Consider the following 13,808-nt stretch of genomic DNA (forward strand, 5'->3'; position numbering starts at 1 on the left):
AGAAAAAAACCTATGTTGAGAAAGTAGATTGTCACTTGGTTTGTTATAGTGCAAGGCAACAAAATTTCCCAAGGGTCTTGGGAAAGCACCAAATTGAAGCAATCTGTCTAAAATACCTGCGTGCTTTCTAGGGCAAACCTACGGCCCTAGTTTAGTACAGCATCAGCGCTGCAAGATGGAAAAAATGGAAATTTGTTGCAACAGTTACTTATTACTGTACTCTGCCTATTGAACAGTTCCTAAGAGACTCTGAAAAAGGCATTCAAATAAAACTTTCCATTCACACTATCAGACATTTATTCTAAGCTCCAAAAACAATCATTTTGCTCCATCAGAGACTTGAGCACGTTGCTAGTTTCATAGTTTTTTTCTTCGTGGCTCCTTCATGTTAATCCTTTGACATTTATTGAGTCCGACTTTTCAAGTACCACATTTCCTCCAGAGATCTGCAACTTATTTTAAAAGTACAGTATTGCAGATGTCAGAAGCCTAAAGCTATAAGCAAAAGCTTGAGATAAAGCTTGTTTCCATTTGGAGTCCTGTCCTCTTCGCATCAGCGAAATGAACGCTCCTTTCATGTGGGAAAGCAAATGTCTTTCTTTCATCTCTGATCTGGAGAAACCAGTTTGGTAGTAGTAGCCAGTACAATCCTCAACCTCTGTTGGGAGAAAAGCAGTTACAGGTTTGAGGTTTTTTGGCGATGTATACAGCTGTCCAACTAAGAACTGGTTGCAACTGTTAGCTTACTAAGTAGACCAGAAAGAACCACTTCTGATCCCATCTAGATTTCAAATGGCAACACATAAAGGGAAACGTTTTATATCCTGGTAGCCATATCAAAGCTAGCTGTTCTCTTGGCTGCTTGAAGCTCTAGGACACAACTTTATTAGTTAAAAACATGGGGAATCTTTTTTCATTTCAGGAAATGACAGCACGAGGGGTAAAGTTTGTTAACCAGACACCACCTATACCATTTCCCAGGCTATTTGTGTGCTTCTAGGAACTGCAGCTACTACAGGGGATGTTCATTAATGGGCTGCAATATGCATCCAGACCTGCTGCTGGGATCCTGCTGTAATCTAGACACCATCCCCTCCCATAACAGGAAAAGCAACAGTCCTTATACAACGTAGCATATGACTGCAAAATTAATCTCCCTTATGATTCTGCCAATTTGCTATTTATCCCACTTCCAGAGGTACCAGAGCATCACCTTTACACTAATTGTCAGCCCACAAAATCCTAATCATCATCATGCAAAAGCACTCCTTGTGATTAGGTAGATTGTGAGCTGCTAGCTAATGATGCAGCTGCAGCAGAGCAGCTTGTCTCTCTCTCTCAATGACACCAGCAAAGAGCTGGCTAAGGCATATTAAGAAACATGGACATTCTGGAGAGTTTCTATATGCTGTTTGCCATCTGCCAAGTTTAAGAAGTTTTGTATGATATCTATCAGCTTTTAATACAACGGTTCCTTCTGACGGGTACTGCTGCTTTATGTTGCTCAGTGGTCCAGTGATAGCAGTTAATTATCTGGGCTTTCAGAAATCCAAGTTAGGCCTCACATTCCTACTACAGTAGCTCAACTGAGTTCTAGGCAGTTCTCCAGCTAGATGGATCTTGCACCTAAGTCCTTAAAAACTAATGTACACAGTCTGCTCTTTGCAGACATTAATTTATTGACACAGTTTGCAAGGCTAAGAATTTAAAATTGGCGAGCTAATCGTTTCCTCCTGGTCACACGCCTATTATACAGCACACTGCATATTAATTAGCACACTGACAGTTACAGCTTGTTATTGCTATGAGGAGGGAAGCAGTGGTAAACCCTGCATTTAAAACTGTTAAATGTTTCCATTATAGTCTTCCAGCTGGTGTTTGAGAACTCAAGATTCTCCACAATTGCAGCAAGGACTTGAAATGTAGCGGGAAGGAACGCTAATGCATTTTTTGTCATAGTACTGGGCAATTTGAGCGAGAACTGCATACACAAATTCTTATTTTAATAAGATTTCAGAATATGACACTTCTCTACATAATCCTAATTAAATGCATAATTTTCACAAACCTAGTAAAGCAACCTTGCCAAATAACTTAAGAATAATCAGACATCTGAAGTGATCCTGGATCAGTTTGATTTTTGTAAAGTAAGGCAAACTTAGAAAATGTCTCTACAGCCTTCAACAGAACAGAAACACAGAGAGCAGCCTGTAGTAAATGATTTATGTAAAACTGGGATCCATTTGCAAAATGGACTGAAGGTAACCAAGTCTTGAGGAAGTGGGACTCGATGAGCACACATTTCAAAATGGGTACCAAGCAACAGGAACGGCCACTTAGAAAAAGATTATCCTTGGAGAAGAGAAGTTGCCCTTGCATTGTTAAAATTATCTGGTAAGGAAGCTATGTCCAAATAGAGTGGGCTTAAGAAGTGAAGAAACAATAAAAAGTGTGGAATGTGTTCCTTATGCATAGCACAAGCATAGAAACAGCAACTGGAAAGCAGTCCTCCAAGAAATACAAGAGACTGAAGAATCTCTGGTCTTAGAATTCGCCTCAGTTTATTTTGCTTTGAGGTTTACCTTTAACCCCATAATAAGATTTCAAGGGTGATTTTACTAACTTTTGATGCATTTTATATGAAAAACCCAAAACACTTCTATGACCCATTCTTGCTGAAAATGAAGTCATGAATTCATTATTCAAATTGATTTATACAGCAAAAAGAATCTAGTTGCAGGGGTAGATCTTAAACAAAAAAATAAAACAAATTAAAAAAAAAATCACAGAAAAGGAATAGAACAGTCTTTAAGAACAGCTGGACTAGCTCAGCACTATAATAAAACCTGTGCATTCTCAGATCTTGCATATGTAAACACTTTTCATCCCGACTTCAGAAGATACTCATGGGCCAGTTGTATATCTCAGCTATTCCAAAAAGTGGTACTGAACTTTAAGCAAAACAGATGCTATTTGTGAACCATTCCTTAGAAGCCTGGGGTGTCTCACTGCAAGAGCATGATCTTGAGCTTCTATAAGAAGCACATGTAGCATTTTTTTTCCCTCAACAGTGACTTTTTTTTTTTTTTTGCATGTTAGTGTCCACTGCTCCATATGGAAGAGTTAGAAAAAGGAAGTTTTGCTCTCTCTTCCTTTGTCCTTTGTTGTCATCTTGGACTTTCCATTTTCAAGTATTTATACAATATATTTGTCTAGCTTGGTTCCAGTCCAGTTTGTTTGTCAGCACTCAAAAGCCATCAACTTTCTGGAGCAGTCTGCAATTGAGCATTTTCTTTGGATGCTTTAGCTTTCTTCTTTTCCTTAGTATTTTTCTGGATAATTTTCCTAAAAAAATTATTAACAAATTAGCAATGAAGGTATCTAGTGAATTTATGACTGAAAGCTGAAGCGTATGTAAGTGAATAATGGGTTGGTGGCCAGTTCCCAAAGAACAGATGCTCACACCAACATAATTGTCAGCTTAACTAGCAGCTGACAAGGACTAAGCTAAAGGTGCCCCATCCAGATCAGCTGTGAAGTACACAGTGCAGGGCAGCACACAGAAGCATGGACTGCTGGTGCCACAGCTGGACCCGTCTCATGGATATCTAGAACATCTGTCCAAGTCTAGAGTTATATATTGAACTACTCATCCAATGGGAAATTGCAATAAAACATTAATTTTCAAGCTCAAGCCCTTCAAGAAGGCAAACGAAACCAGATCTCTCAGCCCCTCTTCAGAGAAACTACTTACTTTTTGCTTTTTCCTTTTTCTAAGAAGTACTGAGGCATGGTACGAATGTGCTCCCTTTCCAGTGGCTTCTTAATAAATTTCTTCTTTTGTTTGCTGAGAATGGCATTTAGGAAAGCAAAAATAAAACAACATCTGTTACAAGCTAAGTCATCATCTGAAATAGATACAGCAGATACCTATTTTCAGTATTAATTCAGCCAGCTCTCTCTCTCTCTCATCAGTGCTACAATGACACAGTGAGCGCTGCCTGCTTGAAGACTGCAGCAGGATTGGAAGCATAGGAGTAGATTCCCAAGGGTAGGAGGCTTCTTCAGTACTAAAGTGTGTGGATTTAGCCAAATAAGTTCTAATAAAACCCTTGTAAATATATTTTTCTTCTTAGAAATGCAGCTACATTTCCCCCCATTTGTGAAACCAAAATTCTCAAAATAACGAGCCACATACAAACACACTTTGTTTTTTGTTTCCATCTGTTTCCAAGTCACAGTGGTCCAATTTAATCATTCAAATTAAAAATAGAATGTCTTTGATTCAAGCTCTTCAGAAGTCTGATTTGCCAAGTTTTGGGACTCTCTTTCATCCAAATTGCGTGAAAAAGGTGGGTTAAGGTTGTGCTTTGTTCAAATCTGTTCACTGCACCTTTGCACTACAGAACTGAGTCCCAGCACAGCCCTTCACAAAAATTTGAAACAGCAATTTGATAACTAATGGCTTTCAAAAAGCAGAAAAGGCATTTGCACAAGACAACGAACATCTAGCAGATACCTTGCAACTCTCCCACCCTTAACCTAAGTCATGTGGGCTTTTAGACCCCATACAAACTGCAAAATGACCCAAAAGTAAAACAAGAAACAAAACCAAAAGCCTCACCTTTGCAGTTTACGGAAGTGTTTTATATATTCTGGCACGGGACAGCCAGCCCGCTGAATAACACTAGCTACACTGGAAGAGAGGGAGAAAATATCAGTTCCAGTAATGAACACTCAAGCAGATACTAACCAATTACAGAAGGTACCAACTATCATTCCAAAGAATCTGCTGGGTTATTTCTTACCTGGCATGGGAAGAAAACCAAAAGCAAACCCCAAAAAGCTTGAAAAAGGAGGAAGAAAATAGCAGCAATCCTATGGTAGGGCTAAAAGTAATTGTTCTCAGTTTCTGTTCATTATAAGCTACTAAACATTATATTATAGAACAGAGAACAGTCAAGCAGATTAACAAGAAGCCCAAATGGAAAGTTGTACCAAAAGACCTTTCCATAAGACATTACCAAGCTGGAGTTTCAAGAGAACTAAAGGATACAGAAAATGTGTTGAAAAAGACATCACTAGTTGTGTCTTACAGTAAAAAGCACAAGCTTTAAAGAGAACCAGATGACAGCAACTCCAACTGTGTAGAAACTGTTCACTGCAGACTTGGTCCTTACTGAAGTCACAGGTTCACCAACTTCACTGGTGAACTCAATATTTCATTGCAAAGCCAGTCACTTGTATTGCCATTATTAGGCTTGAGACCCAGCATGATACTGACTTCTCTTTTTTTTAAGCAACCTAGCAATAAAGTCACCATACAGCTCTAAAACTATGGCAAACGGCGTTTGATCCTTGCACTTAAGGAGGGAGAGGTATGAAAATACTGCATGTGTAAAGAATTTAATGCCACATACACCCACACACACAGCCCCCTACACCCTGCTTCCGCACCCCCCCACTCCAATTCAGTACTAGTTTGTCTTGACCAGGGGTATTAAAGACATGGCCCATGGCACTGCTTGTGGTCTGGTCTGGTACATGCTGCATGACTCAGAGCCAGGTAAGTTTGATGCCCCTGGTTTTAACCATTCAAACATGTAGGAGGGTAACTTAAGAACTAATCACAATGACATCTTCCAAATTTACCTTCGTAATAAAGGTTTGTCATCTTCAGTAAAGAAAGTGAGTGCTTTTCCTGTATGTCCTGCTCTCCCAGTCCGACCTGTCGAAGACCAATCATGCAGAGAAAATTGCAAGTTTTTATTCTTTTTCCAGAAACTTCAGGTCATTCTCCACTAATCCACACCACAGATCTGTTAGTATGACCCAGCAGTTTAGACTCAGTCACACTGTCCCTACTGCACAGAACCTGCAAGCACGTAGGCTCTAAAAGTACTTTACAAACAAGAATTAAGTCTATTTAAGAGATTTTTATGAGGCAAGCAACCCAGTTTTGCAGAGGTGAACTGAGGCATGAAGGAGGTTAAATGACATAGACACAGACGCCCTCCCATCAGAGCTGAGCTAATCCAGGAGTCTCGACTTCCAAGTTTCTGCTTTAGCACACCCAACGCAAAAGCTAATCGAGGGGGGGGAGGGAGCGAAAGCACTGCTTTGTTTTTGGGGGAGGGGAACACTTACCTATCCTGTGAATATATTCCACAGCACTGGTTGGGAAGTCATAGTTAATGACCATATTCACTCCTTTGAAGTCAATCCCTCGGGCCAGCAAGGCCGTGCATAGAAGCACCCAAATCTTTCCAGCTCTAAAACTGTGCACTATGTTATCTCTCTGGTAAATAAAAATAAATGTTTTGTGAGTGACCTAGTAATAAGCTGCTTGAGATCAGAAGTGCATTTATGCATTGAAAGCAGCAAACACTGAGACACTGAACAGTAAAACTCAACTCAGGTCTTCCATACAAAGATCACATATTGCAAAACCCTTGCCGCCCTCCCATCAATTGCATAAGGATAGTCCAGTTTTTAAGACTACTTTCTACGTTGTTTCTGAGAAAAAAAAAAACACAAACAGGGAATATTATTATTGTCTTCCTACCTGCTGCTGTGTTTTGTCAGCATGGATAACATCCACATTGATACCTTCGTAAATAAGCTCATGGAAAAGCTCTTTAGCCCTTTCGATGGACTGCACAAAAACAAGTACGGGAGGCGTGAAACCCTGCAAAAGAACAAGCGTAAGTAAGGCTCAAGTCGTTTTCCTCTCTGAATTCACTTCAGTACTACCATGGATTTAATTAGCCTGCATGCTTTACATTTCAGAGGGTGGTTTTTGCCTAACAAAACTCTTGGGGCCTGGATTAAACAAATTCAGTTCTAGTGAGTTGGATGGAGTTGCACAGAATTTAGGCATCAGAACTGAATTTCACCCACAGAAAGCAAGACACTAAATGCAGAAAAGTCACCAGACCAAATACATGACTTTGAGGGTAGATTGGGGCGTGGGGCTGGGAGGCAGAGAGAAACACCACATTGAGAAGTAAAATTTATCCATAGTAAATGGTCTAAATTCCGCCTTATCTTTCCAGCTCAGACACAAGATAGTCTAACTCAGACCCATGCAAAGGGAACGCCTTCCAGTTTTCACTGGCAGGCTACATTTGCTTTTACTTAGGCACAACATGTCTCATATATCAGCAAACTTAATAGGTTTTGTCCTGACAGACATGACCCAGGCAAGAATGTGCCTCTGGCAGAATGTACAGCTCAGTCAGCAAGCAAGAATGAGAAGCTCAGTCACTTCACAACTACCTTTTTAACCAGCTCTCGCATTGCCAGCAGCTTTCCTGTCTCCGATCCAACAAACAAGAGCTCCTGTTCCACTGTCTCTGCTGCAGAGTTTCTGAAACCAAAACCAAGTTCCAGCGACAAGCTGGTTAGTATTTTTCAAGATAAAAATGTTCGCTGCTGAAAGGGAAACATGGTAAAATCTCTCATTTTGCATGTCCACCCTCCTGTATGTGGTAACACCTGAGCAGACTCAGAATAAAAGGGCACTTCCCCCCTGCTCTATGAAAAATCACCCTCATGCCCGTAACACGCTGCCACACAAATCCAGCTCTTCAGATGGCTGAAAAAGTGGCCTTCAGATTAACATCTGAGGGATTCCAAACTAAAGAAAGGAAAGATATAAGTAGGTGTCTGCCCACATGGAGGCAGACAGTTGACTAGATGGGAAAGAAAATCCCTGTAGGTGGAAGAGTGAGAAAATGTTGCTGCTCACACACCTTGCTCCAACTGACACCAAAATGACATTATCCAGGTTGAGTTTACACCACTGCTCTACATCGTGTGCAAAAGTTGCACTGAACATCGCTCTTTTGATGATATGAGATGTGCAAGCCAGGAAGATGGAGGCCAGCTGGTCACGGAACCCTGACTTCCCATCTTCGAAGAGTTTGTCCGACTCATCCACCACCAACCACTCAACCCTGAGAAGAGCAAAACATTTTCTGTTCAATGAAAGCAACTTTCAGGGGAGAAAGATCCTACAGGAGCATGGCAGCTTTAGGACTGAACAGATACTAAATCTATACTGCAGAGGAGTCACGAATATAAGCAAAACTCAGTACCTGGTCAAATCTATTGCCGGAGGATCTTGTTTTAGTAAATAAATGAGTCTATTTGGAGTGGTCACTAGCACATCTACAGGAAAAGCAAAACTGTATTAGGGACACAGAAAAACAAGCCAGGTTTAAATAAATAACCAATATGATCTAGAGATGTGAGCACAGACGCTAAAGCTAAGAGCTCTAATCCTCAATTTGCTGAGAGTTCCTAGGGCAAGTTATTTCATTTCCCTGTGTTTCTGGTGACCTTACCTATAAAATGAGCTATTTTGTGTTTTTGTTATTTACCTTACATTTAAGGGTGTTGTGAGGATTCATTAGCTCTCACGTGTTCTGTTAGGTATTGATCGAGAGATATATTTAATGTCTATCGAAATTCCAAAAACAGATTCAGTTAGACTACATTAATAACGTTAGCACAATAGCAAGCGGTTGTCACTTTTTGCTTTGAGTGACCAATCTCAGATGCATGGCAGTATTCCAACACTTCAAAAGTGCCGCAATACAGCCAAATCAGCTGCACATCTGGAATGTTTCTGACCTCTACACGCTAGCTGCTTTGCCAGTGTTTGAGTGGCATTTGTTTTATACAGCAGAAGAAGATTTGCCTTCATGAGTTATGCCTGTTCTCTTTCAACCATTGGGTTTTAAGGATTTTTTAAAATTTCATGGAGTCAAGTGTCCACAGGACTTTGCGAGATGATTTCAGTGACAAACACTAAATGTATTGGCCCATTTAAAAATTCATACACACACTAAAAATTGCTTTGAAAGTTTCAAGTTTTTGAGAGAATCTCTGAAGTAGTGAGAATGCTTACCAAACTTCTGAGACGATTTGGGCCCAAACTTCTTGGCTGCTTCAGCTGCTTTATGGATCATATGTATTCTGAAGCCTGTTCCCTCAGACAACTTTACTAGCTCTCTGTGTGTCTAAAATACATGAACAATTCAAAATCAAAGTTCCTAGCATTAGCTACACAAGGACAGCTTTAGGAACCAAAAAAACCCACAAGCCCTCTTGCACAGCTTGGCATTTACAGACTAAAAACCCACTCAAAAAAATCAGGCATTCCTAACATCTGCTGAGCTGAAGTTTAAATTGAATTTTAAACTACAGTCTCAGGAGTAAAGTCCCAGTGGTTCCCTGATCCAATCATGCCTTTACATTTCACAGTACTACTAGGCAACTCAAAACTTTATTCAGAAAAAACACCTCAGTGGACAGGATAGAAAAGCACATCCACCAAGATCCTGTTTTCCTGTCTCAGAACAACACAAGTGTTTCCAAGTATGCCAACTTTAAAAAAACAATCCTACCTGACCAGCAAGTTCTCTAGTAGGAGAGATGATCAGTGCCCTAAATCCTTTGTTCATGGGCTGTTTCAGATGTGTTAAGATAGGAATGCTAAAAGCCAAGGTCTTCCCAGATCCAGTAGGAGCTGAAGCCAGGAGTTCCCGACCCTATGTGTATAAAAATCAATATAAAACAGTGAACATTTAAATTAAGGCTTTTTTTAAATGCAAAAAGCTGCATGAATGCAAACAGGAAGTTATAAAATGAAGAGATTCCAAACTATTTTTCATTACACAAAGCATCATGTAAGACAAGATGACTTACATGAAGCATGACAGGAATGGCTTGCATCTGAATTGGCGTGGGGACCTGGAAGCCAGCAGATTCAATGTTCTGCATTATTTTAGGGTGGATTTTATACTCCTTTTGAAGTTGCTCAAATGTGGCAATTGGTTCAGGAAGATCTGTACCTTGAACATTAATCTTGTGCTTGTTTCGGAAATGGTTTATCTAGAAGGCAAGACGCGTATGTGTTATTCAAAACATAAGGAGCATGGCCTTTTATCAAAGCCAAAAAGTCATCACCTAATGCTTTGACAGAACATTTATCTCAGGGGGGAGAAAATCAATTAACTTTATGCGGTACTATTTCTACACATGTGAAAGCATGGCAGGTCTAAGCTCACCCAGTAAAAAACAGTGTCTGACACCCAAGTCCTAACCCTGTATTCTAACCATGAAATCATGCTCCCTCCTCCAGTGCTTTTTAAGCGAAGCTAAACCTCTATGCTTTTTACACACATTTCCCAGGAGAGAAAAAAAAACACACCTTCCAGAATAATTGCAAATCTTACTGCTTTATGTTTTTCTTCATTTACATCTGCTGCACTACTTATAATGGTAAGGGCACACAGACAAGTGACTGCAAGGTAAACTATAGCATAGATTTATGGGAAAGGAGCTGCTCTGTAGTAAGTGTCTACGTACATGCTCCTGTCCCATGGTACATGAAAGCTCACTTGTACCAGCTTCCCCTCAACCAAAGAGCTGCTGTCCCAGGTTACGGTGCAGTATTTCATTCATGTGTCCATGCCCTAAGAACCCTAATTCTGGAAAAAACTTATCCATATGCTTAATAAAGCATACAGGAATAATGCCACTGAAGTCAACGGAAGTACCTCGCACACTAAATTCAGAACTCCAGCATCCTTTGTAAGATAAGAGACAAGGTTTAACTTGCTTTATATGGCAGAAGAAAGATCCATTTGCTGATTATTGTTTCACGTTATACAATCTTCAACCCAAAGATGCACAAATAAACTCGAACATTTCATCTGAAAGTTGTGTCAAATGAACATATATCTCTTGGAGTACAAGCAAATATATCTAGCTCACCTTTTCCTGTCTGAGCTGTTCCAGTTTTTCTGCGGTGGGTTTCTTTTCTCCCGTTTCTCTTGCATTTTTAAGCTTTGCTTCCAACGAGGACATCCACAATATCCCATCATTTTCAGGAAGCTCCGATGTGGAAATAATTTCTAAAAGGTTCAAGAAATGTGCATTTCAAAAAAAAGGTGTAATGAAAGGAAAATTCATGGATGAATCAACTGGGGTAGAATCAGATGCCTAAGCCTTAGCTCTGTACCCTGTCAGAATTTGTTTGCCCTGGAGCAGGCCAGCTAAAGAAACTGTTAAGCTTCCTCTAGCCAGTAGTACAGCTTGCAATGGCGACTCCAAAGGCGCCACAACCTCAATCAAGCAGCAGCCCATTTCGAGGTAAAGCATCTGCTCTCAAAGCAGAGAAGAGAGAGTGGAGGAAGGAAAAGGAGAGGAATACCAGCCTGCAGTCCATCTCCCCTGCACAAAGGCCTGCAACTTGTGTGGACAGAGCTGTGGCTCAAGGACTAGACTCTTAAGTCATCTCAAGACCCATCAGTGAGCTGTGGCAGAGCTCATCCTCAATTCAAGGGAGTGATAACGAAAACAGCTTGCAATTGCTGTAGATTGCTAGTACAATGTTACCTACAATTAAAGTTAATTCTTATCAGAATTCATTTATAAAACTCTGCAAGTGCTAGGTATTTGAGGGGCATGAAAAATGACAAAGGTCCCTGCCCACAGAATCTTATAAAACCTATGGGAAAGCAGCAGCTGAAAGTGAGGATAATGTGATACAACCAGAACATGTTGAACATCTTTCAAATAACATGGTAAGTAAATATTTGTCTCTTTGCAAGAGTCCTGGGGATTTTTTTCATATAGGCAGTCCTTGACTTACAACATTTTGAGTTGCATTTCGCACTTACAAGGTTTATAAATTAACACCGTTTCAACTTTCTGACATCAGTTTTGATTTTACAACACTTGATCTGACGCCATGCCACACCAGTGAACAAGTTTGCTGCGTTGCCCATCTCCCTGGGACACTTTCTTTAAGAAAGCAGATAAGACTCCAGAAAAACCTCCTGAGAAGACTCCAGCCAAGAGCCCTTCAAAAAGTCCAGCAAAGTCACCTCAAAGAAGTCCTCCCAAATCAATACGATTGCTATTTACAATATAACTACATTAATGTACCTATATTACTCATCTATAACTGAGTGAGTATAAAATTCTGGGTTATTTTTGGTGCAAATAAGGTACCAGGCCTTGGTTCAGGAACCAAGCCCCCATTCATAACATTTCCTATGGGAAAATCGGTTCCAACTTACGACATTTCAACTTCAGATGCATTTTTCAGGAATCAATTGTGTCATAAGCCCGAGGACTGCAAATCAAATCCAAATCAAGCACTAGGCATTTGTACTGGCAAATCTAGCATTTCCTCACAGTGTCAGATTTGTCCCCGCTGTTCTACTTCTGGAGGTTTAAGATCATATCCCTAGGCACATCAAAGGGAAAAGTTCCCCTACCTGAAGTTTTCTTCTTTTTCTTCCCCCGGGAGCTCTCACCTTGTCTCGTTCTCTTCCTTTCCAGCCCTAAAAACATAAGGACACAAGAACTGCCATTTACGGAGTCAGACTATAGGTCCATCTTACCCAGTATCTCTTCAGTGTATTTTTACTGCTTTTTATGCCAAATGCATAAACTACTGAATCTGAAGCTTGGACGGTTTAAAATTGGAACTTACTACACGAGTGCCAACCATCCGATAATTGCCTCTATATTTAGTTAAGTGTGCAGACTGCCTCCTTGCTCAACGAGAGCACCGACTGTTGCTGCTATGACCGGTATCGGAAGCCGATGCTGCGTGTTTTAATACCGATCGCACTTGCGCTACTCTATGTAAGCAACTACGGATTTCCTCCAAACGGGAAGTTTGACCCCCATCCCGCTGCCCGCGCCCCTTCCCGCCCACCCGACTACACCACGGGCTTCCCGCGCCAACCTAGTGGCTCCACGGCAGGCGTCCCGGCTGCGGCGCCGTCCGTCCCGGGGGCACTCGGGGGCCCCGTCTCGTGGGGGCCGAAGAAGTCCAGGCTGGCGGGGGGCGCCGAGCTCGGGCCGGGGTCTTTCACCACCTGGAAGGGAAGGAGGGAGGGAGGGAGGGGCAGGGCTGTTAGTCGCTGGAAGGCCGGCCGGCAGGGGCCCGGGATGAGAGGATGAGGGCCTCCCCGCCGCCCCCTCACCCCGAAGCGCCGCGCGTCGCGGCTGAAGCGCTTCACGTCGAAGCGCGCGCCCGCGCCCAGGCGGCGGAACAGCGCGTGCGAGTCCATCTTCTCCCGGCGTGCACCGCGCCACCCGGCAAGCCCCGCGGCAGCGAGCAGCCCTCGGTCCGCCTGGGAAAAGCGTCCCGGCCTCACGCCAAACAGGGACCGGAAGTAAACCGGAACTTCCGGCCTCCCGGGGTCAAAGGGCGCCGCCGCGCTGTCATGGCAACCAGGCCGCCTGTAAGAGCGAAGCGGGAGCCTGGCCCTGAAACCCCCTCTCCGTGCCCCACCCCGCACCGTGACGTCATAGCGTGACGTCATAAATATCAATGTATGCTTATTTCTAGACGTAGAATAGAGAGAAATATAGAGATATTTATTTCTATATATAGAAATATATATTTTAGCTATATAAATATCTATTTATTTCTATATATAGAAATATATCTATCTATATAAATATTTATTTCTATATATAGAAATATATCTATCTATATAAATATTTATGTTTGTGTGTATCTATATATATCTATTTCTATGTATAGACATATATATAGTTCTATACATAGAAATAGATATTATATAGATATATATATCTATGTATAGAAATCTATCTATATAAATATTTATTTTTGTGTATATCTATATATAGAAATATATATATTATATGTATAGAAATACCTATTTCTATGTATAGAATTACATATATTATATCTATGTATAGAAATACCTATTTCTAGGTATTTCTAGGTATTTAAATACCTATTTCTATGT

General features: G+C 41.2%; 1 protein-coding gene across 2 annotated transcripts; it reads right to left on the reverse strand.

Moving 5' to 3' along the window:
* Nucleotides 1–279: 279 nt before the first annotated feature.
* Nucleotides 280–13,209, reverse strand: DDX52 (DExD-box helicase 52). Of its 2 annotated transcripts, XM_014522688.2 has the most exons (16): nucleotides 13,014–13,209; nucleotides 12,773–12,905; nucleotides 12,297–12,362; nucleotides 10,786–10,925; nucleotides 9,715–9,900; nucleotides 9,414–9,557; nucleotides 8,915–9,026; nucleotides 8,100–8,172; nucleotides 7,755–7,958; nucleotides 7,279–7,369; nucleotides 6,566–6,688; nucleotides 6,148–6,298; nucleotides 5,653–5,728; nucleotides 4,625–4,696; nucleotides 3,755–3,847; nucleotides 280–3,345 (listed from the first exon to the last, which is right to left on the reverse strand). In XM_014522688.2, exons 1-16 carry the CDS (start codon nucleotides 13,098–13,100, stop codon nucleotides 3,258–3,260), a joined length of 1,839 nt encoding a protein of 612 aa, XP_014378174.2. In that variant the 5' UTR covers nucleotides 13,101–13,209; the 3' UTR covers nucleotides 280–3,257. The 2 variants fall into 2 exon arrangements, with proteins under 2 accessions (XP_014378174.2, XP_025066109.1); XM_025210324.1 differs by lacking the exon at nucleotides 13,014–13,209 and having other exon boundaries at nucleotides 12,297–12,385; nucleotides 12,773–12,890.
* Nucleotides 13,210–13,808: the final 599 nt, after the last annotated feature.

This window comes from Alligator sinensis, unplaced genomic scaffold (assembly GCF_000455745.1).
Source record: "Alligator sinensis unplaced genomic scaffold, ASM45574v1 scaffold118_1, whole genome shotgun sequence".
NCBI lineage: Eukaryota > Metazoa > Chordata > Crocodylia > Alligatoridae > Alligator > Alligator sinensis.

Excerpts from the sequence above, each read along its gene's own strand:
- DDX52 (XM_014522688.2), bottom strand. The coding sequence starts at position 13,100 with ATGGACTCGCACGCGCTGTTCCGCCGCCTGGGCGCGGGCGCGCGCTTC. Across the intron at positions 12,906-13,013 it reads GCGACGCGCGGCGCTTCGGG|GTGGTGAAAGACCCCGGCCC; the intron begins GTGAGGGGGCGG and ends CTTCCCTTCCAG. Across the intron at positions 9,901-10,785 it reads AACAGCTCAGACAGGAAAAG|ATAAACCATTTCCGAAACAA; the intron begins GTGAGCTAGATA and ends CTTGCCTTCTAG.